The sequence below is a fragment of the Lissotriton helveticus genome, chromosome 4_1, assembly GCF_964261635.1.
Source record: "Lissotriton helveticus chromosome 4_1, aLisHel1.1, whole genome shotgun sequence".
NCBI lineage: Eukaryota > Metazoa > Chordata > Amphibia > Caudata > Salamandridae > Lissotriton > Lissotriton helveticus.
This window is the reverse complement of record NC_136063.1, coordinates 1585178242-1585205581: the sequence shown is the minus strand read 5'-3', so window position 1 is coordinate 1585205581 and position 27340 is coordinate 1585178242. Positions and strand designations below refer to the sequence as shown.

The 27340-nt window shown below is 44.0% G+C and overlaps 1 protein-coding gene across 1 annotated transcript in view; it reads left to right on the top strand.

Moving 5' to 3' along the window:
• The first annotated feature begins 218 nt into the window (after positions 1-218).
• The window catches only part of CDK13 (cyclin dependent kinase 13), a 777929-nt gene continuing 750807 nt past the window's right edge, over positions 219-27340 (top strand). Inside the window, exon 1 of the mRNA XM_078688204.1 lies at positions 219-283. Coding sequence (XP_078544330.1) covers positions 273-283 — 11 coding nt within the window. The 5' untranslated portion in view covers positions 219-272. The remainder of the gene's footprint in view (positions 284-27340) is intronic.

Genomic DNA, 27340 nt, shown 5'->3' with positions numbered 1-27340 from the left:
GCAACGCTTATGGGACAGTGTTCGACCTGGCCCGGAGAGCTTGGATAAAAGACACAGACGACAGCATTTTAGTGCGCATTCACATAGTAGGGCACGAACAGACTGCGACCTACAGATCGTTGGCCGTTCGTTCGCCTGACTCTGAGATGGCTTCCCAGGTTACACAGCCACGCCCCCCTGTGTTTAGGACTGTAAGGCGCTCATGATTCTATGGAAACAGAAGAAGGACTATCACGGTGGACGGGGCAATAAGGAGTACGCATCCCGTAAAGATGGGACGAAGGTATTGGATGGGCCGCTGCTCCTTGTCAGGCTGATTGAGCAGGCGTTTACTTTGGTAGTAGGGCGGCCTTTCTGTCACCTTTAGGATGACCGATTGGGGCCGTGCTGCAAGCCAAGCGTGTACGCCACTACCCCTTCAACCTTCCTGAACTGCGACGGGCCAATGGAAAAGCTGGTCTGACGATACAGTTGTCCGAATGAGGGAGATCTCGGTGCCTAGTAGCAGCTGCAGTAGGAAAGCAAGGGGTGGTGGGGGATAAACAAGTTACATGCTTTAACAGACACGTTTTGCGGTGAGACTATACTAACGTGTCTTTTTAAAGTGACTAATCATTCGTCTGTGGGTGCGAGAATCGCTATATGTTAGTGGCTCTTCGGATGCTTAGCTTTTATGGCTACAGCTTGAGCCTGCATACCCGAGCTGTGTTTAAAAACGCTGAATTCCCGTGAGTTCCATGAATGGCCTTCTTTCTTTAACCTCAGCCACGGGTCTAAACTTGAAAATGTTGAAATAAAACGCGACAAATGCAGTGGATTTCGCTTTTGGTGGTGGTGTCCTTCTGTGCCCACAGGGGGGAGAGCTTGTTCGCTGCAGGTGTTTGTTGACTTTTCCCATCCGTGAAGTTCACGGCATGTTGGCAAAGAGTTTGCAGAGCTGAGCCAGCAGTATTCGCAGTGTTCCTGGTATCAAAGTCCTCAAAGCCTTGTTTGAGAACCTGCGGAAATGTTATTTTTACTGTTTCCGCCCTTTGTAGATATCGGGGAAAATGTGAAATGCTCGTATTGTCTTAGAGTTTTAGTAAACATTTATTGCTAGTCTTTAAAATGTATCTATATAGTGGCAGTCATTAACGTTTTCCTTGCACTGCACCCACAGAGCTGCTTTAAGATGTATAAATAGAAGTCAGATTTTTTTATAGAGTGCGGTTTTTATATCTAATTTAATAGATATTACCATTTGATAAGGTACTTGTTAACAAAGTTTTATATTCACGAAATGAATAGTGATGACATTTGAAGGCTTTGATTCAGTTAGACAGATAGGCTTGCAATATCCCATGAATCTACTGCTACTTGTTTATTCTCTTTTACGTTTTTGTGTCTGGAAGTAAGAGGAACTTAGCCCTCCAATGGGCAGGTACCGAGCACATGCACATTTTCTAATTCGAAAGGAGTAGTACCAAGAAATCCACCACTTTACTTCACTGGTGCAATATTTTCAATAGGAGAGCACCTGCACTTCTCAGTAGCAAACATGAACGCAGGGATAGTAAGTACCTGCTTTTCTCCATTTGCATTCAAACCCAGGCTTCTGAAACCTATTAAAGTGAAGTGTGTTGAAAGTGACCAGAGGCACACAGTCGTTATAACCTTAATTCTGACTGCTGCAAAAGAGCTCCTCAATTGCAGTGGATTGTAGAGTAATGCTTTTTGACAATCAGTAAGGAAGCACACAGTCACTTGTGTAATCCAACCCCTCTTCCCATTTCAGCAGTGCATTGCTTTGTTCCCTTGGTGCCAATCTTTAATGTTAAATCACCTCTTTACTCTCTCTGTCTCGACGGACCCTCACCTCGAACTTTGTGTCTTCACTGTCATACCATTGCCTGTAGTTTCTTGGGACATTGCTGACCTTCAGTAGAGGGATAAAGAAAAGCCCTTATTTATCTAACAGTTCTTTTGAAAAGCTCTCGAAAGACATTACTTTTTAACACAGCAGACATGCCAGACCAGCATCTGAAAATGTTGCACTTTTATGGATAATGAGGGATCATCTTGGTTTTGCCACTGCCCTGCCAGATTTCGGTGTGTGTGTTTGTGGAGCTGCTGCCCTTCAGTGTCTACATATGATATGACATAGAAAAAATGAAACTTTGGGCAGTGCAGCTTTAAACCTACATAGTTTGAGGATAAATGTGTGTAAATGGGATGTTGGACATAGGAGGAATTTTCTGGACATACATGACTAGAAGGGAGGAGAAAAGAAATCGTGTATTCTTCTAAACAGTGCGGTGCAAACCAAAAGTACTCTAGGGTAAGAAGCAACATGGAGACCCTGTTGTTTGGTGTTAAAGTTAATTCAGTTGTCATATGATGTGGAAGCAGTCCACACTTGTTAGTATGATCATTTGCTTCCTAGGCCTACTTTTTTATAAAACAAACCACTGAGTTTTCATTTTCAATCATGGTAAAACAAAACGGAAAATAAACGAGCACGTTCTTGGCTGACAGCCAGTTATAAAATATGAACGGTGTTACAGAACCTGAGTTTCATTTTAAATTTCTCTCTCATTGTTGATCAACTAAGACTTTGAAAGAACCCCTTTGTCGGGGCAGGTGTGGGTGAGTATGTGTGTCTTAGTCTTGTGGTGTGTCCAATGGGTTGTATGTTAGTGAATGGGCCCTGATACGTGGATGTTGTGGGTTTCCCTGCATTTGTGGCGTTCATGTATGAGTATTCCGATCAGATGTCTCAAATATGTGTGTGCTGGTTGGGGTATTCCCTAGCCTTGTAAATTTATTTCCCAAAATTGAACAACAGTCAATAATTCTGTCCCAGTCTTGGAGCAAAGTGAGGAAGTTTATCTCTCCACTTTCGTGCTACATCCCTCTTTGTAATTAAGCAGCTGTTCCTGATGCTTCCGTAGTCCCTGGAGAGTAATTTTGAATGTAAGGCTAATGTATTGTTCCATTACTTTTGTCTTTCATCATCTTTAAATGTTTAGACTCTGGAGACGTGGAAGGGTTGAGGGTGGGTAAAAGTGATTTGTAATGGGTTGCTCTGTATTCTTTGCACCAGTGAAGATGTACTGTCTCTGGCTTGTAGGATAGGGAATAGTCTGACCGACCTATCCTTGGCAGCGAGCCAGTGAGATTAGGTTACTAGCCTTGTCTCTAGAGTCATAGACTCTGCTGTAGGAGGCTATCCAGTTTCGTCTGGCAGTGTTTGGTCAAGGAGGTTTGTATTAGTCTCCAGAATGGTTGGCTTTGGAGGCAACCCCAAGTGAACTGTAGGAATGTCAATAGCTGGGCACCGTATGCATGTGGGGGTCCCTGTTCCCTTCTTCCATGGCCTGTTGGGACTCTAGTATGTTCTGTACAAATAACCGAGTTGTATCAGGCAGATATGGCAAGAGTATGCAGAGCCATTTTAGCCTCAGTCCATTCTTTGTCTTCAAAGGGGCCAAGATTGTTTTCTCAGACTGACTTGGCGGCCTATGGTGGGGTCGTAGCATTATTCACTAGTGAGTTATAGAGCTGCAAGATTTCTCTTCAGCCCCCTGTGCCTGGCATTCACTTGGCCTCTAGGGGAGTAAATGTGAGATGTTTGATCAGTTGGTCTTTGTAATTCTCTAGGGTTTGTCTTAATTGCAGGAAGCTGAACATTGAGAAATGTAAATTTCAAATTCTTCTTTAAGATCTGGGAGTCTAATTGTCAAAGTACCTTCCCAACTAAATTCTGCATGCACCCTTTCTCCACGACACCACCCTCTAGCCCTTGGTTGAGTGTGCAGCTGCCCCTAACAGTTTGACTGGTTGCTATATTACATTACAACTTGTTGGCAGTAACCACGTGGACCTGCCCGGTCATAGCCCATACTGATGCGTGACTCTACTATTCGTCTTCCTTCTCTTTTGTACTTGCGTCCTCCACCTCTCTTTCTCCTTGCTCTTTGTCTTTTTCTTCCCCTCCCTGCCAACTCCCCCCCCCCCCCCCCCCTCCCTCGAATGTAACAATACAATCATGGATTCCTGGCTTGTTTCCTTTTCTCCCTCAACTTTCATTTGTTGTTATCCTTCCCAGTCCCACAAGGGTCTCTCAGTTTGAACTGTGGCAATTCTTTTGCCTTATTTTGCACTGTACTCATTGATGCTGTATACTTGTTTCACTATTGACTTTTTGAATGCCTCGCTCCCCCCACCACCCCCTCTTTTGTAATGTCTTGTATTGTCCTTCAGTAAAGAATTGCAAAACAAAAAAATCCTGCATGGTGACCAAGGATGATTTGCCCCACTTTACAATCATCCCAGAAGCCTCTCCATGTAGGTCTAGGATTATCATTGCCCGTTCGTACATTTTCAGGGATACTCTATAAAACAGAGGACATCATCTGAGAGATATGTGGTCTTCTGTCGGATCATTCCAATCATTCCAATAGAAGCCTATTATTAACATGCCTCTTCTAACTCATTTGGTTATTTGCTGTTTTGCAATGAGGAAGACTAGCGGGGAGATCGCGCACCCCTACATTGTATGAATACAAATTGATCCGCCGGGTCTGGTGGCTGTGTTTGACCTCATGGTCACACGTTCAAATCCCGGCAGGTCGACTCAGCATCTCATCCTTTTGAGGTTGATAAACTGAGTACAATTGAGTTGGGTAACTATAAACATCTGTGTTCAGTGCCAAGATGCCCTTCATGGTGAACGTGCACTTTACAAATACCTTATGTAATGTTATTGGAAAGCACCCCACTTACTCACTTGGGATCAAGTAGCAAAGTATATGGTTCTTAGTCTGTTTATGAATTGGGACCCAAAGTTCATTTTATTTACACTTGAAGCAGAAAGTCCCAGTTTATGGAGTCAAATACCTTTTCAAAGTCTATAAGGACCACCACACAAGGCCCCTCAAGTTTGTGGCAAGTGCTAATTCCATGTGTCTCAGGCTTTGTTTAGTATCCACCAGGTGCGAAACCATTCTGGTCTCGGTGTACCAGGGATGTGGTAACTTTGATCAACCAAGTCACAAGTTTCTTTGAAACTATTTTGCCTTCTGAATTAATAAAGAATATAATCTGATAAGAGGAGGGGAGATCTGGAGGTCTTTCTTGTTTTTGGCTCATCACTATTGTTGTCTCCCCTGCAGGTTGTCTGGTAGGTTGCCTCATTTAATAAAAGTAAGGAATAGGGATTCACAATGGAGGCAGATTTCTTAAAAAAATTCAGTTGGGAAGCTGTTCATGCGTAGGGTCTTTTCTGATTGCATTCCAGTAGCTTCCTCTGAAATCTCCTTGGTGGTGGTGGGTAGATATAGTATCTTGTGGTCTAAGGAGCTTAATGTTTTAAGTGGTAGGCCTTTGATGCAAATGTGAGGGGTTTGGACATAAAGTGACTTTTAATATGTAGGAAAGACATTTGCTATGTATTTTGTGCAAGTGACCATGGTACAGTCTCTGGCTTGAAGGATAGGGATTAATCAGACCAATCTATTCTTGACAGTGAGCCAATTAGATTAATTTACCAGCCCTGTCTCCAGAGTCATAGACCCTGCTGTGGGAGGCTGTTGGAACTGGCACGTTCTGGTTGGCTGAAGCGAGGCCTTTCCCAGGCAGAACCTACCACCCCCGTCAGGGATGGGTGACTACACTCGCTGTATAACCTGCGCTCAACCTTTGGTAGCTTGGCACTGAGCAGTCAGTCTTATCAAATAGGCAAAGTGTAAAGCATTTGCACAGCACTCACAGAATAAATGCACTGAGCATCACAAAAGAGACTTCACAAGTGGTGTATGTAAAAAAAGTTTGTATTCAACACACATTAACTAACAGCATAAATCACATTTGGAAATATCACCAGGCCCAATTGTGTTAAAATGACATCAGTAATATGTACACTTGGGAAAGATCCTATTTTACCCCCATCACCCTTATGCAGTGCGAAATGTTGTTAGAACAAAGCCCCACCAAGGCAATTATTATAATTCAATACCACATAGTTATAAGGTGAACCCCAGATCGTAACAATATTAGAAATGTGTACTCGCAGATAATTACAACACTTTTAAACTGCACCGAGGGCCAAGGCTGCATAGGTAAAAACCAATGTCAAATGAAGTATTCTTTCGGCAGGGAATTAAAATGCAGGGCAACAGCACAGTGCGGTGTAATTAATCACAGACAGTCACTCCTGCATACTCACTCAGCACGGATACGCAGTGCCACGGATATCGGGCAGGTCCGTTTGGAGCGCACTCACACAAACACACAGCACTGTCATGCAGTGCAACTGATATCCGGCAGGTCAGTTGATAATGAACATGCTGACCCCGTGGCCCCAAGCCACCCGTCAGCTAACCTGGACTACCCTTCAGCCACGGGCTGGAGATAAAGAAAACATTCCCCCCTGGTACTAGGCTGATCACAGCCAAAGTCACACTTAGTCAGGATCCCAGGGAAGAAGGTGGGAGTAGGCAGCAGGACTAGGCAGTAGTTGACAAATGGGGGTTTGGCCACTACGTGGGAATTGCACCCACAGTATGCAGAGCAGAAGCAGGGTTAGAGACATATGTGTTCAATCCAAGGATTCCACACTGTGTCTTCTGGCACCAGCCTAGTTCTTTGAAGCACAGGGGTGTTCACACAGTCTCTTGATCTTCATCCTGTCGCTCTCTGAAGCATTCTTTAGCCCAGTCAATTACTGTCACCTCTCAGGCCTGATCTTGCAATACTACCTGGCAACTTGAACTTGTCGGGGTGGGGTGAGGAGAGGGCAGTTGGTCCGCTACACTGAGGGAACAAAAAGGAACAATCAACGGATGGGGGATGAAGCAGGGGAGCCTCTCAGAAGGAGTCACCCTGTCAGACACACATTGATCAAAGTAACACCCAATCAATCCAAGAACCCTTGGGAACATGAATCCGCTCCTCCGTGCCTTCCTGAAAATGAGACTCAACTTCTGGTGCCCATTGGTACGAGTCTCACCGAACCGTTCTGATCACACACATATTAGAGTCGCAAACTCAGTACCTCTCTGGAAATGAGGCATAACTTCTGGTGTGCGTTGAGCTGAGTCACACCAGACTATTCCATCACACACAAAGAATAGTTGCTAATTCCTTACCTCCCTGGAAATGAGGCACAACGTTTGGGCACATTGATCCGAGTCGCATAACAGAATTCTGATCAGACACACAGTTGCAGAATCAGCAGTGCCGCACTATCTGGAACGAGGCACTACTATGGGTACCTACATATGGAGGGAGAAACCCTTTTTCTTGGAAAAGGAATGGGTAACAATTGTACAAAAAACTGCTGTTTTTTGTACTACTATGGGTACTCCTTCTCCTCTGAGGGTCGCAACCTGGGAATCGGACACCGCACGCAATGAGCATGCAGTCGGCGTGTCTCGCGATGTAGATGTGGCACGATTGACGTAGCGGGCCACGTGGGATCCCTAGAACCAGTGAATCAGATCACCACCAACAGACGCTTTTGTGTGTCGAGGTCCCACGATGCAGGGGTCACACTCCATAAATGCAGGCATTCCTTTTGGCTCCGCACCAGGCAATCCAGTCTCCAGTCACAATACCTAGGTCCACGCTCACAACGCCCTAGCAGTTGGGATCCAGCAGATGATATGGGTACTTAAGAGGGCACGGGTTTCCAGGTGTCACAGGTAGATGGTGTGGTTTCTTCACTGGAGATCTTTGATGTCCCCGAGACCTCCACAAGAGAACGGGGCAAGCCTACAAGCCCTTGGAGAGCACACTTCAGGGTGTCACACAGCAGCAAGTACTTAGCCCAGGCCAGCCATTATTCAGGAAGGTTGCACTGTCCCTTCCAATGGTAGTAATCCTCCTTGTGTACAACAGATTCCTCCGAGTGTGTACCGCCCATTTACAGGATCTCCAGTCCTACATACCCACAAGTGTATTTCTCCCTGGCTGAAGTATGGCACCAGTAGTTCTACTGAGGTGTGTCTTTGAAGTTTGGGGTGGTTCACAGGGTTTATCTTTGAACCACAGATGACTCCCCTAAATTTCATTCCTGTCTGCCAGAGGGCCATAGAATGCAGATCTTAATCTCTACTGAGGCCATCACCTGGCTCCCAGAGGCCAAGTATCAAAACCTCTTCATCCAGCCTATCTAGCCAGTCCCTCAAATGGCAGAGGTCTGTCATTATAGTTGCGTGCCCAATATTTCTAGCTGTCTCTGGGGAATGCTCACGGAGGCTCCAAAATCGTCATCAAGGTGCCACCATGCTCTGAGATGTCACATTCTTCTATATGCTTGTCAATATCCTCTTCTGTCTGAAGATTTTCCTGGATATTTGTATGTACTAATCTGTGTCTGGTTCAATGTTGTGGGGAAAGATTTATGCACAAGTATTGCCACTCCTCTGGAACAACATGTACGCCCAAAGAAAGGGTGTGGATTAATGGCCAGAGCCACTGACTTCTGTGTCCCTGCATTGGCTCACCATCCTGTGATTCTGGGCAAATCACTTAAACTCCCTGTCCCTATGGACAGCGCCTAGAGACCCTCAAGGGTGATTAGCTGCGCTCATCAAATCCGAGTATTATTATTATTTACCACAGCAGAAGCCCCTTGAGAGAGATTATCCAGTGAGAAACCCACAATATGAGCCCAACACGTGTCTTTCCTGTAGGAAAAGCGCATCTGGAGAAGGATGCTTGGCATATTGTAAGCCTGCAGGTCTCTTAATTTTCTTGTTTAACCTGTTGACATTCCTGGAAAGGATTTTGTATGTATTGGGGGTTTCTGTGTGTTTATCTTGTTTCCTAACGAGGACCGTTGACCCTGCCTGTCAAACCATTATGAATTAACTTGTTTTACAACTAATTCCACTTCCTCCAGCTCCCACCTTCCTAATAAGTCTACCTCTGCAGCACCTGCTGTCTGAACTCCGAAACATCCTATAAAGAGATACAATAATGTAAGTTAGCAGTTCTTGATCAGTTTCTAGTTTTAGATCAGGGAGGGGCTGCTTTAGGTTGTCACCCCAGATTGATTTACCAGTGGAAAAACATCTGGCCAGTTATCATGTATATTGCTATATGGTGTCTGTCTTGAAGTAGGGGTGTGAGGATATTCCTGGACGGTTTGTACCCCACATTTGGGTTGTCTTCATGATGAGACTCTCTATTCTTTAGGTTTTTCACCTTTAATAGAAGGCTTCATATGATTGAGTTCTCGCTTTCTGCCAGGGGCTCTTTTCCCCATTACCCACTCCCAAGCACTTTCAGGCATGTCAAAGAAATGCAATTTCCCCAGATGTATCACTGAGGATTGTGGGGAATAGCAGCATGTAGTTCAACTGCATGCCTCCTATTTTCTGCTGTAGTTAGAAAAAGGACCCATGTTGTTGCTGTAGTCGGGAAAGATCATAATCTTAAATGAGCCATGGTGTATGGTGCCTTTCTGTTTAGCTGGGCTCAATATTAGATCTTGGCCCAGGTGATTTAGAATACATGCTGTAAGGGGTCCAGGAGGCTTTCGGATGGGGTGGGGATGTTAAGAGCCAAGGAATAGTGCATCCTCTAGACCACAAAGTAATAGGATAGTTCTTCTGCCAGGACCCATGATTGTAGTCATGTCGATACCTAGTTTGTGAGATGAATTCCTTCTGTGCCCTTTGCGATTCCTACATTTTTGATATTGTTAAATCTACAACGTCCTTCAGCATCTTGTGCTTTATTTTCTAGTTGCTCAGAGGCTTTTTGCATGTGTGTACTTTACTCGGGAGGGACTGGATCATGTCCTCAACACCAGTGATTCTACCTTCTGTCTCAGACACGCAGTCTACAATATTGTGCAGGTCTTGGTGCATGGCTGCGGGGGTCAGTGGTTCCCATCTCAACCAGTGCATGGGTTGTAAATATTTGTTGACAGGTAAGGCTATCATGGGCCTGGCATACCTGTCGATTTTCCGCTTTGTCCTTGGCCATTATTAAGTCAGGGTAGTGTGATTGGTTTGTTTCACTTAGGCAGGAGTACTGTTTTTTTAGGTCTCGCCTAGGCAGCACATGTGCCATCTCTTTGAGACATGCTGTATTCAGAATGTGGGCTTGAAGATCCGCCCATCTTTTTAATTGGGTCCTTTGACTGTTCTTCATAAATGCTTTGTTGTGTTTAATTCATGTGTTTATTAGACCCTCCGTTTCTACTGTTGTAACCTCACATGAGGACCGCCCCTGTTACATGTGATCTTACTCTGTTTCTTTATTACAGTTTTGTAGCACTCTTTTTATTTTATTTTTTTACTGACTTTTTGGGAGCTCGTGTTGGAGCCATTAAACCAATGCATTTGCTCATAGAGCAGCGCTCTCCTGCTCCAGTTCCTACATTTGTTCACGTTGTTGCTTCTTTACAGTTGGCAGCAATGCACTTCCCTTCTATTGTGCGTATAGTTTTTTTATAGGCATTTTCTTAAAAATGTTTCACTTACAAGCGCTCCTGTTCACATGTTTGTTGTTGCTTCTTTGCAATTGGCAGTGCTTCATTTCCTATATTCGCTCTCCCGCCCTTAATAGCTTTAACTAAAGTGGCTGTGCAATAATAAGCGTGGAGGGCTCCAGCGCTCCTTATAGGAAATGCTGTGCTCAAAGCGTAGTCCCTGAGGCTACTGGAGTTGAACTGCAGTGACTTTTATCTTCCGACCTGGGGACTGTCTTTTTTTTTTACACACCAGCCTCTTCCTCCTCCTCCTCCTCCTCCTCCCTGGTCTCTCACTTTAGTCCCTAAGGCTGCAGAAGTCAAACTGCAGCGACTTTCCCCTTCCGACCTGGAGACACAGAATCTGTATAGCAGATTCATTTTAATCTGCTGGTGCAGGGTCACCACTCTTGCCACAGGTCCTTTATTAAGTAAGGAGGAATCCACACTGGAGAAAAGTCAAACCATAGGTTATTTATTAAGCATTCATGAATGGGTCTCCATCCGACAAGTACCATAGAGCTACTCAAGGAGAGAGCACGCTTGAACGATGGGTACATGGGTTTTTATAGGGAAGATCACAGACAAGGAACGCCCAGTGATCAAAAGAGCTCTGGGAAAAATACACAAATGAGACCATCAGTAAGAATCAACAACCTTGGTGCCTTGTGTAACTGTCGCGTCCTGAAGCTGCATGACAAGATAGTTTATCTGAGTAAACGTTATCTAAGGCTTTACCATTGTTTAAAAAACCCACAGTGCAGACATCCGCTGTTCTTTTGTGCTGACTTTGCATGTTTATGAACCCTTCAATGTCTCCATTTTAGATTTGTTACCTAATATTTATGCAAGTGTGGTGTCAAGGATAGAGCCAGGCTGAAAACAGGACAAAGGTGAGCATAGATGAGGCACAGCTGAATAAAAAAACGAAAGAATTAGATTTTACATGTTCACAGTCCTTCCTTTTCAGCTGTGCTGAATCTATCAGAGAATGTACATGTGTTAGTTTCATATACTAATAATCATTAGTTTACCAATTTCAAGTTGCAACATCATTTCTCGATTCAGTTCATGAACACTGACCAGGGAAGGTTTAATACTACTACAGATGTTTATACAAGTGGTACATACCATAGGGGCACATTGAATGCAGCAGCAGCAAGTGAGAATGATGGCTCCTATGATTACTATTTCCATTAATAACTTCCAACCCCAAGTGGAGATAAGTCTCTGTAACCACTCAGACCAGGACCATGTTCCTCGGTCTTGATGTACTTCTGCAGCTATTTTATGTAACTTGAAAATGGCTTTATAGATAGAAGGGGCGTGGTCAGGAATGAACACGCAACAGCTACTACCAATGATATGACATGCTCCTCCACGATCGGCGAACACTACATCAGGGACCATTCTAGTCTAAAGGGTTACAATCCTTGTAATTTGGAGCTCTTCTGTAATATTTCCTAGAGCCATTGCTGTTTGATTTGTTGCTGATTCTACTACTCTGGTTTGGTTAGGCGTCTAATCTTTCTACTATTTAGGGCTGCACCAACAAAGAAAAAGAGTCCCAGATTGAAATCCATGTATTGGTACAAAGCTGTATCAGTCTCATCTACTTCATCACTATTTATGGTTCTTTTGAATCTATTTAAAAAGATGTGATGAAACTATTTCTGGTCTTTGTGCTAGGAGGCAGATGCTAATAACACGGGGAAGCAAAAAGGACACACAGCAAATCCCAGACCAACTGACGTGTAATTGGTATAAACCCTTATTTGCACAAATAAAGTAAGTGTTGTAGGAAGACAGAAAAGTGCTATTGTTTGTTCCAGTAATATTTAAAACAGTGGTACAGTCATTTTTCCCCACAGAGATACCGCCAATACTGCTCACCCAAAGTTCTGCTCGGGCACTGGTTACAGCGATAACAGGAGGCCCATTACCCTTAGCTGTTCGGGTGTGGGGAAAACATATCTGGTGGAGGAATTTCCTCTGTGATTTTCCTCCATTTCCCATACAGTTCCTTTGGCTTGGGGATCTCCTTCTTCATCGGGGTAACAGACCCTGTTGAGCTGGGCATTGAGTCTTCCCACATCAGCAAAAACATTGTGACTTATTTCAGTGGCCCACAATAATGCAAACCAGGCTCTACAGGAACCATTATGGGAGATTGGCAAGGGAATAAATGGTGTTCCTCCCTTTTTCTGATGAACTGGCATCATTCCACATGCCCAACAGTTGGTAATGTTCTTAGCATTGTGGGTTTGATGTAGCATTTGCATGAAAGTATTATTGAGGTAAGGCACCCAATGTTTCTGTTCATGGTAGGGAAGGGAAAAATAAAAATGTTCTGTGGGGACAGGAGTATTAGCGGGCAATAGGGTTCGAGCAGGAATCATTTTCTCCATTGTCCAAAAAACTGCTGCCAACATTATCAATAGTGTGATCAGTCACCATACACAGTCTTGTTTTTGTTTTGCAACTGCAACTTAGATCCCAATTTCTTCATTTCATCTTCTCTGTATCGATACAATCGCAGGTTGGAGAGAGATCCAGGCAACACTGAACACCTATCACAACGGCCCCACTCTCCCACGCTAAACCGGGTGGCCGCACACAGAAAACAGCCTTGTGGTATAGTGATGAGCTTCGTGTTGCGAAAGCAGCACTGAAGCGAGCTGAAAGACAGTGGCGAGGGGCTTTTGTCGCAGATGCTAAGGAGATCTACCTAACAGAGGCAAGCCTATCACGGGCTAATCAGGAAGTCCAAAGCGGCATATTATGCCACTAGGATTAGTGAAGCGGGGAATTCCACGAAGGAATTGTTTTTGCTCTATAAAACTCTCTCGGGTGGGAAACCAGCTATCGCCCCTGATGATTGCTCGGTGGAATCCTGTGACAGGGTTGCAGAGTTTTTCGCTGAGAAAGTAGCGAAAATGTACTCGGCGTTTCCTAGTCACCCCACCGTAGGGTCGGAGTTTGTGGAAGTCCCGAGGGAATGGGGGGATAGATACACCCTGACCAACTTTGCCACCCCGTCGGCCCTTTTAAAGATCTGTAGGTCCGTTAAGTCGGGCTCCCCACGGGACCCCACCACCCCGAAACGGCTAGCTGAGAGCTTGCCAGTGCTAGAACCTTACATCAGACACTTGCTGGACGTGTCATTTCGTACTAGGAACGTGCCCAGAGACTGGAAACGGGCGGTGGTTCTACCTCTTAGGAAGAAGCCTAACATCAGCTTCGAAAAGTTGGAGAACCTCCGACCTATCTCCCTCCTGCCCTACCTGGCCAAAGTGGCGGAAAAAACGGTAAACATGCAATTGATGGATTTCGTGGAGAAGGCTGCCCTCCTGCACGACACCCAGTTTGGTTTCCGTCCCCGCCACTCAACTCAATCAGCGCTTCTGATGGCTGTGGAGACCTTACGCCAGGGGGCGGATGAAGATCAGACCATGGCCCTCATCCTATTGGACCTAAGTGCAGCGTTCGACACTGTAGCTCATACCACCTTGCTACAGTGTCTGAACAGCGGCGGGATATCTGGCGCTGCACTCGAATGGCTCCAATCCTTCCTGACAGGGAGAAGCTTTCAGGTTCGCCATGGGGAATGTTATTCCAGGGAATTCGGTCTGGGACAGGGCGTGCCCCAGGGCTCGTCCCTGAGCCCCACCCTATTTAATTTATATGTTTCCCTGGTGGCACCTATTGTCGAAAGCCATGGTCTTCGCATAGTGTCCTATGCTGACGACACGCAGCTGGTCATCTCCCTTTCGCGCACGCCCGGTCTTGCGGTGGACAGATTCAGAGCTTGCATGCAAGAACTTTCAACCTAGATGTCCACCAACTGTCTCAAGCTGAACGGCAGCAAGACCGAGGTGCTCGTGGTGGGAGGTAGCCCATCTGTTTGGTCGTCGGCATGGTGGCTCTCATGCTTAGGCGAAGTTCCCACACCCTGTCAGGAAGCCAGGAACCTTGGAGTCTGGCTCGACACGGACCTGTCCTTTGGTCCTCAGATAGGCCGTGTGGTGGGTATGTGCTTCACCGTCCTAAAAGGTTTGCGGAAGGTTTTAGATCTCCTTCCTACGACGGCCCGCAGGAAACTGGTGCATGCCCTTGTCACATCGCGCCTGGACTACGGCAATTTGCTGTACTTGGGAGCCACCAGTAAGGCAATAAACCGCCTCCAGGTGTTGCAGAATGCGGCAGCCCGCCTGATTTTGAAATTTCCCAAGAGAGCTGCTTTCAAAGCAGCCCTTCAGACCCTTCACTGGCTCCCAGTAAGGAGTAGGGTCGAGTTTAAGGCCCTTTGCACCTGCCATCGCATCCTTACTGGGAAGGCACCAGCACCGCTGCAGAGTCTGGTCACCCGATACGCGCCCACGCGCGCCCTGCGCTCCTCCTATGGAGGCCTACTAAAGGTCCCCAGGATAAGAAAGGCTCGCATGTGAGGCAGATCTTTCCGCTACCTGGCGGCGAAAAGCTGGAATGACTTACCTTTGGACCTTCGTCTGGAGCCATCTGAACTTGGCTTCAGGAAGAAGCTTAAAACCCACCTGTACACACGGTAAACCTCTAGACCTTGCGGCCCAGCTTGACCTACTCTACTTGCCATAGCGCGGGGACACGCCATCCGAGCGTAACCAGGCGCTTTATAAAATTCCCTTAATAATAATTAATAATAGCAACCCTCTCTGAACCTAGTTCAGCCCGTTCTGTGATCCCACCGTGCCGCAGCCGAACCGTTCCACTAATTGAAATCGGTCCTCCAGTATCTCTATCTGCTCCTTCCCTTCCTTGGTCGTCTATCGTACCTTGCTACTGAAGGCGTAGTTTGATCAGGAAACAAAGTATCTTCATTCAGGGGGGCAACACTTTTCTGAGTTTGTAAGATATCTTTCAGATCGTTTCTGTCTTCTGGCTGGAGAACAGTTGCTGGGATTCTTTTGCAGTGGCTCCGATGTATCCAGTGACGTCTGTTGGCGACACGGACAGCAGTTCGGGTTACCAGCAACACTTGCTCGACGTTTTTCCACAGAGGTTCCAGATTCTTAGGACTACGAACTCTCCAGGTTGGAGACTATGGCCCGGACCCTATGATTTGTCTGGAATAGCTTCACGCACCTGCTGATGAATCAGACACCGTTTTTCAGTCCAGTTTCTAAGAAAAACACTCAAAACAGGGTACTGTATTTCTTTAATCATATTTGGTCTTGGGGTCCCCATACATTCATGTGCCTACTAAAGACTCTGATAGGGAGAAAGTCCGACCTTACTGTGTGGGATGGAACAAACCGATAATGCTAGGGGCAAAGCATCTGGCTATTTAAGGCCCGTTGTTGCTTGGATTTTAGCTAGTTTGGGTTTCAGGATACCATTGTATCTTTCTACCAAACCCGCTGCCTGAGGATAATTAGCAGCATGAAACTTCTGTTTTACCCCTAAACCTTTCATTAAGTACTCTATTATCTGGCCAGTAAAGTGGGGGCCATAGTCACTCCATAAAATCCTACAAACCCCGAAACGAGGGAAGAATTCTTTTAACAGAATTATCGCTGTTGTCAAGGCTGTGTTGTGTTTGGTGGGATAGGCTTCTACCCACTTACTGAAAGAACAGACTACAACTAATACGTACTTTAGATTGTTACAGCGCTCCAATTGGATGTAGTCCATTTGGAGTGCTTCAAAGGGAACCTGAGGTGGAAAAAATCCACCAGTAGTGGTTGATACTTTCTTCCCAGGATTGTGCTGTAAACAGATCATACAATTTTTAACCAAACGGTCAGCCATTTTCCAAATAAACAGATTATCCCAAACTGGATCTAATTGGGAAATAATGTTTTTGGCACTAACGTGAGCAGGTCCATGAGCCATAGTTACAAAAGGCAATACATAGGCAGAGGACAATTTCCATTTCGACATATCTTTTGATCTCCAACATTCTTCATTATCTTACTCTCCTTTCTTTTGCCATTCTGCCCTTTCTTGTTCAGTGGCTGATTGCTGTGTATATCCTTAATCTCTGTATACATGTTGTCCCATCTTTCAGCTTGGGATTGTAGTACATACATTTTACTTGCAAGTGCACTTGCAGTTTCTCGTGCAACTTCATCAGCAAAAGCATTTCCATGTCCCACTTTGTCTGTAACTTTCTTGTGGGCACTACATTTGATAATGGCTACACTCTTTGGTAATGTCAAAGCAGTAAGAAGACTATTTACCAATTCACCATGTTGCATTTTAGAGCCATGGGAGGTTAGAAATCTCCGTTCCTTCCAGAGCTTGCCAAAGTTGTGTGCCACGCCAAATGCATACAGACTATCTGTATAAATGTTTACTCTTAATCCCTGAATAAGTTTGCAAGCTCTCGAATGCAATGAGTTCAGCTGCTTGGGCAGTTATTTGTGGGATACGGGCTGTTTCCACCACAGTCTGTAATCTAGTTATGGCATAGGATACAGAGGTAGTGTCATCAGATATTCTTAGACAAGAACCGTCCACCCATAGTTCTCTCTCCAGGTCTAACAAAGGTGTATCCTTTAGATCTATTCTTCTCTTAGTTTGTTCTTCTGTGAGAAAAATAGTCATGCAAATCATGAGCTTGTTCTGCTGGCAAAGGTAACAATGTAGCTGGGTTCAATGTCAAGCATCTCTTAAGTGTGATATTAGGTGCCAAAAGTGTGAGTTCATATCCTGTGAGTCTAGCGCTAGTCAAGTGTAGTGTCTTAGTCTGATTCAGGAGTGTATCCACAAAATGTGGTACCATAAGCTTGTTACTCAACACTATTGCTTCAGAATGCCGTATAGAAATTGCTGTGGCGGCAACGATTCTGAGACAACCTGGAAGTCCTCTGGCCACTGGGTCTAGTACAGCTGAGAAATAAGCAAAGGGGCGATGCCTATTACCATATGGCTGTGTCAAAACTGACAATGCACATAGTCTGGAGTGCCTAACACTGGAGCAGAACAAAGGGATGCGCAAAGCTGTTGATATGCTCCCTGACATGCAGATGTCCATGGTAGAGGAGAGGGAGTGTCTTTAGTAACAAGAGACAAAAGAGGTTTGATGATAAGGGAGAAATTTGGGGTCCATTGTCTACAGTAGGAAGTAATTCTAATACGCGCCCTGACTTCTTTTTGGGTACTTGTAATAGGAATTTTTAGGATAGTTTGAATCCTGACTTTAGTCAGAGTGCGACCTTCCTTAGACAAGAGGTGACCTAAATAAGTGACCTCAGATTGATAATATTGCAGCATATTCTTAGAGACTTTGTCCCTTGACAGCAAGGTGCTGTAAAAGAGAGAGAGTGGCCTCTTTACAATGCTCAACTGTGTCTGCAGCTAGCAAAATGTCATCGACCTATTGCACTAGTGTAACTCCTGGTGGCAAAAGAAGTTCATGCAACTGTCGCTTAAGTGCCTGACTGTAAATGCTAGGGCTTTCTGTATAGTCTTGTGGAGCACTACAAAATCAAAATGAGCAACCTCGTAATGAAAACCCAAAAAGATATCTACTTTTTTCATGTATAGGAATAGAGAAAAGGGCAGTTTTGAGGTCAATTACAGAGAGTACAGTTGCTGTAGGTGGGATTAATGTCATCAAAGTCGTAATATCAGAGACAGGATATTGAGGGATCACTGTTTTGTTGACATCTCTCAAATGGATCACAAATCTATAAATCTTATCTCTTGTTCCATCGCCCCATTTTAGAATGGGGCTATTGCATACATTAGAGGAAACTTCCTCAACAACTCTTGTACGTATCATGTTGTCAATGATAGATATCAATGCATCCTCACCTTCTTTTGATATTTATATTGTGGGACCCTTGGTAAGGAAGCATCCTCTCTGACCTGTATATATACTGGGGAAATGTCCATTCTTCCCACATCTGTATCTGCAGTAGCCCAAACACATGAAGGGACAGAATCAAGATCCGAACATAAAGAAAAAGTATATTGTTTAGGCAATGTAATTTCCCTAAAAATAACACGTACTCCAGATGGGGAACAATGCATAGTAGCATGGAAATATTTCAAAAGATCAAGTCCCATCATATTATCTGGAGCATGAGGGGGAAGTTAAAAAGTGGCTGTAGAGAAGAAATTCTCAACCTGGAAAGGTAGTTTTTGGGACACAGGGCTAGGAATTGGTGTTCCAACAAACCTTATTAATGTGATCGTTTGGCGAGACAAGGGTGTCCCAGGGACCAGTTTCTGAGGTATCGCACTACATGTTGCCTCTGTATCCACCAAAAAATTCTGATCCTGCCCAAGTATGGTGGCTGTTATATAGGGCCCTGACTGATCTACAGGTATCTCAACTGGTCCTCCTCGTTTTGGGCTGTCCTAGGCAAAATGTGTTACCACAGTTTCTTCTGATTCCCAATCCTCCATAGAATATTGATTATTTCGTTGATCAAAATACTTTCCTGACCTATTCCTCTCTGGAGCTTGAATCTGCTGTGGCTGTTGTCGAGGAGCTGAAGTCTCTCGATTACTATTCACTTGTCCCCTTCCTCTCCCATCAGCAGCCAAAACAGGACATTCAGAATGCCAATGTCCTTTCTCTTTGCAATAAGCACACTGATCCAGCCCTAATGGAGTGTGTCTACGCGGTGGCCCTACTGGAGTCACTTGTCTATAATTCTGACCATAATTTTGGCCTCGACCTTAGGGTCCATAGGCCTGAACCATCATCACCTTAGTTTTCAATTCTTTTAATGTTCCTTCTCTTCGTTCTAGCTCAGTGGTAACCTGATTCTGGTAATACTGAGCCATATCTAATATAGCTTTCGGAGTCACTGAAGCCTATGTGCTCTCAGAATTCTTTAAGCAAACCGATATCTCAGGAAGCAAATTTCTCACAAATCTATCTACAAATAAATGTGCACCCATAGGCGTAGATGTATCTTGATGAAGGGGTGAGTGCATTACCTCAAGTGTAAATGCATCCCTGCATTTGGGCACACTATAATGGTTCGTTTGTCAAGAGACATTCAATTCCGAAGGATAATTGTATGAGTTCAAGAAATCCACAGTTTATTCATCATATAATCCAAACTGATATGTTCTCAGTAATTCGGTAATCATATTAATTTTCCACTTTCAATGGTGACATTCATATTAAATGTACGAGCTCCGATGCATTTTGAGCCCATTGGCTCTTTGTCAAGGAGCACTGTAAAGAAAAAACAAAATAACGTACTCATCGGTGTGTCCTACATCAAGTCTGTAGATTACATCATGTCTTTAAATTACATTAAATTATAAACAAACATTGGGGTTTCATGCGTCCCGGGGTGTGCTGTGTCATGCTTGGGACCTCCTAGGTGCAGAAGTGTTAAATATGTGTAACAGCTAAGTCTGAAAAAACGAGGTGCACATAGTAGTTTGTCGTCGGGCATTGAAACGAGTGAAGGAGCATTGGTCACGAACAGAGGAATAAGTCCAAAGAAAATCCCCGTGTGTGGAAGATTACGATAGCATGCTCATGCAAGGATCATGGTCCGGGTGCAGTTCAAGACTCACGGTTAACGATCGCGGTACATTCCTCCGATCTGGTGATCTGGAATGACAAGTGAAAGCACGGACGTTAAAGAAAACGTGGTGCCGACGTAGGTGTAATTAATTCGAGGGAAGTGAAGGGAAGACTTACTGGGTGGATTAGAAGTGGTCGTGAGGAAGGCTGACGAAGTTGCAGAGTCCGCAAAGGTTCCGTGTGGATCACTCGCGGGAAAGTTCGAAGTGCTCAGGTTAACTGGGGTGGGTAGTGATAGAAATCGAAAGCGGACTTAGTCAGGCTTCCGAATTACTGAGAACATATCAGTTTGAATTATATGATGAATAAACTGTGGATTTCTTGAACTCATACAATTATCCTTCGGATTTGAATGTCTCTTGACAAACGAACCATTATAGTGTGCCCAAATGCAGGGATGCATTTACACTTGAGGTAATGCACTCACCCCTTCATCAAGATACATCTACGCCTATGGGTGCACATTTATTTGTAGATAGATTTGTGAGAATGCACTCACCCCTTCATTGACTACTTGGCGTACCTGGACAGTTACGTTACCTGCTGGTGCACCTTAAAACTTCTCGAATTGCAAAGCCTTCCACCTATAATCTCCCTTATTAGCCAGGTTGTGCGCCGTGCCAACACCTTTCTGTAGATGTATCTTGCCCACTAAAGTCATGGAGTTCTTCCTCAAAGCGAGTAAAGAAATCAGGGACGGCCTCTCTCTGTTTTTGTTTACAAGCAGTAAGGATTGCCCAATTTATTTTCCTAGCTGGAACCATCGTTTTTATGTAAGTAAGTATGTTACCGGGAAGATCCAGTATGAGCTGACTGGGTTTCTGACCAGGTTTCCTATCTCTATCCGCTGTTATTATGGCAGCCCAATCTCCTCCCAGAACAACAGCACGATCCTGTTTCTGGGTAAGTCGCCACATATCTGGTGGCAGGATCATACTAAAAAACATATCAATATCTGCTAAAGTCATGATACAAGTAACAACGGCTGCCTGTACATCATCATAAAATCCTCAAGGATTTTTCCGTATGTCTTGTAGGGATGCTTTTAAAGTAAGTACAACCGTCCTTTTCCAGGGCGTATATATCCAATTATACAAAAAATGAGCTTTAGCATCAGATCTATTTGGGTCATCATGATCTGCATTCCCTCTTCCGGGAATGAACTGTGGTGCAGCTTCCCTCGTAAGTCTTATTTGGGGAGAGGAATAGAGTTCATTACGATAGCCAATTATCGTTGCTATGGCAGCATTAACTCTACTCACAGGGAAGGCCCCTATCTGACATTGTCAATTAATAGCTCTAACACCATCTGGGCCATTCTGTCCTGTAATCATCTCCCACTGAACCATGAATTGATGAGAAAGCTTATTTATGAGACAATGAAGCTAACCTTCAGAAAAATCCTGTATCTGATCAATCATTTCTCCTACCTCCATTTCTAGATCACTCAGCCAATTTAATATAATCAATCTTATTGCATCCTGGCGAAACTGAGGTACAGTAGAACGAAGAACTCGAGGGGTCAGAACAGATGCAGGAGGTACAGGATCATCAGTCATTTCAGGTGCAGTAACCTGAGGTGGTGGTGCAGAGGCCTGGGATGGGGGTGCAGTACCCTGGGTTGGAGGGGGTAAGGAATGTACCGGTAACGGTTGGAGCTGGACAACCGCGGGCAAAGGAGGGGTAGCTGGAGGTACAAGGGGGCGACATTTGGTGGTCCCGGTGGAAGAGATGTTAAGGGTACATAGGGGGCGGGGTAGTTCTATCAACAACCCATCAATATCTGAGTCCACATCTTCTTGGTGGACCTGAACTGCTACGGTTGGTCTAACTGTATATTCTTTAGATGTTCGTAATCTATGCTCTCTATCTAAACATTGCTTTTTCTCCTGAACTTCCTTATCCTTCAATTCCTTATACTTCTGATACTCTGTTTTCCTTTCCTGCTTCTTGGTACCTTCTCTGCATTGAGCTGCCGCTCCTTCAATTCTTTCCTCCACATACCCTAACTGTCAAACATAGCTGGCCTAACTTTTTTTTAAAACAATCATTTCTCTAAATACTAGAGTTTGTGAGGTTCCATGGTTCCCTCTAATGGCCAATTGTAACTGGGGATCCCCATTTGTATATTTGTTCCAGAATGTACTATACATGATGGGACAAACACCATATTTGATGTACATCTCAAATTTCGGTGTACCTGCTGGTGGCGCCGGCTGACTTGCTTCTAAAATTCTCTGCTTATTGTAGCAGCAACAACAAAACTTCCAAAGGGTGCTAAACACAGGTATGTTCTATAAGATATTAAAAACTTATAAACAGGGAGAAATAAAAAATATTCTCACATTCACCTGGTTAGAAAAAATGTTAATGAAAACAAATAGCAAGTTCCAAAACAAAGTCTATATTTCACAATTTCAAGCAGATACCAGACAGATACCAAACCAAGCAAATACTAAGCAAATCTTAACCAAATAAACAAATGAACCGGTTCAATACAGATTTACCTTATGTGTAGTCTTCAACTCCCACCTGTCGATCCTCCCTGATCCAAAAATGATCGTCCGAAGGTTCCAGTCAAGGACAGCAGCCGCCAGGAAGATCAGAGTCAGAGAGCTGAAAAATCACCTTGGACCACGAGCAACTCTAATCTCTTCAGGTGGTGCGCCCCTCAGCAAAGTTTGTCTTACCGACCCGATCTCCTCCCCTGTTCCGACTGCAAGCCTTTGATGGGGCTCCGCGTTCGGGCACAAATTTGTGGAGCAGATTAATTTTAATCTGCTGGTGCAGGGTCACCACTCTTTCCACAGGTCCTTATCAAGTAAGGAGGAATCGACACTGGAGCGAAGTCAAACCATAGGTTATTTATTAAGCATTCCTGAATGGGTTTCCATCCGACAAGTACCATAGAGATACTCAAAGAGAGAGCATGCTTGAATGATGGTTACATGGGTTTTTATAGGGAAGATCACAGACAAGGAACGCCCAGAGCTCAATAGAGCTCTGGGAAATTCTCTGCTTGATTTGTATGTTTAAGTTTTGTTTAAAAAAATAAGTGGTGCAGATAAGTTTTCTGTGTTCAGTGCAGGCTACTATTTGTCTTATTTGGTGACATGCTTCATTTATATGCCGCCCGACCTCAGGGGTGTGGGCTGAACGGCTGTGTATTCTATTTTGAAAAGTACACAATCCTTTTCCCTATGCCTACTTGTGCACGGACGCAATTGATGCTCTTGTTTTTGATAATCACCACAATAAAAATAAAAAAAAATAAAAAATAAAAATAGAGCTCTGGGAAAAACACACAAATGAGACAATCGGTAAGAATCATCAACCTTGGTGCCTTGTGTAACTGTTGCGTCCTGAAGCTGCATGACAAGATAGGTTATCTGAGCAAACTTTATGTAAGGCTTTACCATTGTTGAAAAGACACCCAAAACCCACAGTGCAGACATCAGCTGTTCTTTGGTGCTGACTTTGCATTTTTACGCAGCCTTCAAAGTCTCAATTTTAGATTTGTTACCTAATGTTTATGCATGTGTGGTGTCAAGGATAGAGCCAGACTGAAAACAGGACAAAGGTGAGCATGGATGAGGCACAGCTGAATTAAAACACAAAAGAATTAGATTTTACATTTACACAAATCCACTGCTGGAGCCTGTTTGGGACTAAATAACCTCTCTGCCAAGCGAGCGCGGGGTCTGATCGCAGTCCTTCACACCGTTTGATCAAAGTGACACTTCCTTAATTCCCCTAGCACCGGCAAAGATAGCTCTTCAACTTTTTCTGCACGCCCACAGGGAAGAGCGAGTGCTGTGCCCCACCCCTCATAGTCCGTAAGGGACACCAACAACGCAATCCTCCAGGTACTGAGATTCAGAGGGGACTTGCGCTACACTCCTCACAGCTAAAGTGCTTTGTTTACTGAAATCCGACCCGAGTGGGCTTGAAGGTAGACCTGAGTGGTCTTTGCGTTATTGTGCTGCGCCCCACGCAGCAGATTGTATATCCTGTGTTTTGTTTTCCTGGATTGGATCCGAGTGGTCCCATGACCTTTTTAATATTAGTTTCCTTTATAGATGCCACCGATAGCCTTGCTTTTAACAATGAATAGTTTGTAAAAGCGCATAGACATTGTTCATCAGTACAATGAACCACAGAATTAAATATTTTCTTCGTTGTAGAATTGGAGCGACAGCCTTGGCAATATTGAGTTTTAACTCTGCGATTCATCTGTGTTCAGCCTTCGCTGATAAATTCCATCTTCATGTTCCGTTTTTTTTCACTTCGTTTCTGATGCCTGGTTGGAAAACAGTGGGATCTTCTTTCCTTCAATCTGCTGGGAAATCTTTTTCCTCATTTCCTGTAAGATTGTTTCTTTTTATCTCGTTGTATAAGGCCTACAATTAACGCAGTCCCTCATTTAGAGTATCACCCATAAGCAGTTGCTTTTGACTTGATTCTATATTAGATAGTCACTAGTCACACTGCAGGGTACAGGTGGAGGCCGGAGCCCACAATTGGAGCATAGCCTGTCAGCACCATATGGGGCCAGTTGGCACACTGGTGAGGGTAGCTACAGAACACTGCACCTTTTATATTTTAAAACATATTGCTGAAGACATAGCAAGGGCTTTTTTTTTTATCCAGTAATACTTTAGCGTGACCGATTTGGCTAATTCGATCCTGTGCTAGAATTCTTTTTTAAAAAGTAAAGGTTGTCTACTAGTGACATGGTTATTATTGTTATTTTCAGTTTTTTTTTAAAAAGGTGTTCCTATGACATTTTCACAGACAGTCCTGTGATGAAATAGGATTTTCACAGATTCCTTAAGGTGAAAACACTGGTAACCCTCCAACTTTAGGATGATAACCTGTATCTTTGGTAGACACATAGTGATTTAGGTTAGAGAGGCCTTGGATGGTGTGTCCAAGCTCATAAGTCACACAAAGTGTGCCTGCACGCACAGTTTCTGCTGTCACTGTCCAAAATATAACCGTGCTCAAACAAATTTAATTTAGTTTTCAAAATGACAAAAGTCCAATAACAGACGCTGCTAAGAGACAACTTGTGTTCTCGATTGACAATGAGAAAGGATTGGGCTTGAAGAAGAGTCAGAGATATTTTTGCCAGGCTTTCTTGGACTAGAGGGGTTTTGTGACTTAAGAACTCAGGCATGAGGTAGAGATTTCTAGAGCTAATCATGCAGGATAAAAGTGGTGTAAAAAGAGGAGGTAAGCTGTTTTGATTACCGTAATAGCAGCTTCCTTCGCAATTAAAAATTGAGTTAAAAATATCCCCTCTATCTAGATTTTTTCCTTTGTCAAATATGTTTTGTGTTTCATATAAATAACTGACATTGTGTTTCTGCACTGATTTTAGGAAATTAGGCCACAGAGGTCTGAAATGGAAGTAAAGTACTAACATTCTGACTGCATAACAAAATCAATGTGGCAGGCCTGGACACCATGTTGGTGAAATAGAAGTTGTGGTATACACAGCAAGTTGCAAGAAATGCACATTGTGTGGCTTTTTGTACTGGTGTGTTATTTATTTTTTAATCTTGGCTGGTTAAGAAGAGTGTGTGATTTGTTTAGGATTTAATCTTATAAAAAAAGATTAAAGCATCGAGATTCCGCCATGTCTGCCTAGCACTTCTATCAGATTAGTTCTGTTTTTTTTAACACACAGAGACACAGATCTGGAGTTTTTTCGTCACCAAAAAGGCAAACCTATCCACACAGTTATATGCCACACAATTCAACTCCACACATTTTCAATCCACACTACAGAATTCAACACCAAACCACATAATTAAACTCAACAACACAATTACACAACACCCCACATACATACCACACCAAAGAATTTCACATCATGCTACAAAATTCAACAGAACACCACATAATTAAACTCCACTACATACTAATCGCATATTTCCGGTACACTCAATACCACATAATTACTATCCACATAATTCCACTGTACACCATGCCACTCCACAAATCCACTCCATACCACACAATTGCACACCATTCAGTTCCACAACTAACAATACCAATCCAAACTATTCAATGCCACTACACACCACAAACATACATTCCATAACACATAGGTAAAAATCATTGTTTTATTTGTGGGGGTAGTCAAGTTGATGTGAAGTGGAGATTTGTTACTCTTGTCCCCAAGCTCTGCTGGGTGTCTGGGAGGGGATTTCCCTCTGATCAAGGCTAGGGTTCCCCTTTGCCTAGTAATGGTGTGTAAATAGGTTGCACAGTGCCGCTTTATGGGCAATGGATTTTGTTGCGGGCCTGGTTTAGCTGTCCAGGCAGACTATCTCTGATGAGTGTATTCAGAGGGCGGCGGCTAGCCTCACACTCACTGTTTTTTTCTTTTCCCCTTTTTCCTGCTGGGGTAGGGCATGGCAATTAGCACCACCATCCTCTCCCACTGACGACCCTGCTGAACTCAATCCAGTTTGGGGTTTGAGGGAGAGCGGGCAGTCCTTTAAATGTTCCTTCTCGCCTCCATTTTCTAAGCAAACATCTCCTTCTGTTTGGTGGTAGGGCGGGGAAAGGTCTATGTTGGCGCCTCTATTGAGGGCCAGGGATATCAGACCTCCAACCCCGACACTCCAGCACCTCTCGAGAGGGGGAGCGGCTTGTGACAGGGCAGTAAGATGCACAAGGCCACTGGTCAGCACAAGATGGGTTCAGGCCTAGTTCTGCACTTTGCTGCTGTGCCTAGTCGACCCCAGGGAGGCAAATTAGTAGGGTTTTGAACAACAACAAAAAATTCTAGCTTGTGTGTCAAGAATTTTCAATTCTATTAAGGACACGGATGCGAGGATTATGCTTCTATTTTCTTTACTGACATTTACAGCAGCCAATAAAACTTTGAACTTCCAATCATCACACCCCTTAAGGTATATAACTCAGTTCCAATAGACATCGTCCTCTTTCTTTGCGAGCAGTCCAACATGAACCTCAACTTCAAAACTTTGGGTCCCTCAACTGCCCTTCTTCACCGGGACTTTCAACGAAAGAATCCTTTATTTTCCTCACAGCCAGATTTCTACCTTAACCAAATCCTTCAGGTCACCTTGCTCTCCGCACCTGAAAAGAAAATCTAAGCCATAATATCTCTTATCTCAATGATTTCATCCACAATGGGCGGGAATCTGTAATATCTCAAGTGATAAAAGTCATTAGCCATGATACAACCATCTATTATTCGATATCTCAATATAACATTACTCAAGGTGGGATAATCCTCGCCTCCGTGTTCTTAATAGAATTGAAAATTCTTAATGCGCAAGCTAGAATTTTTTTTATTTTAT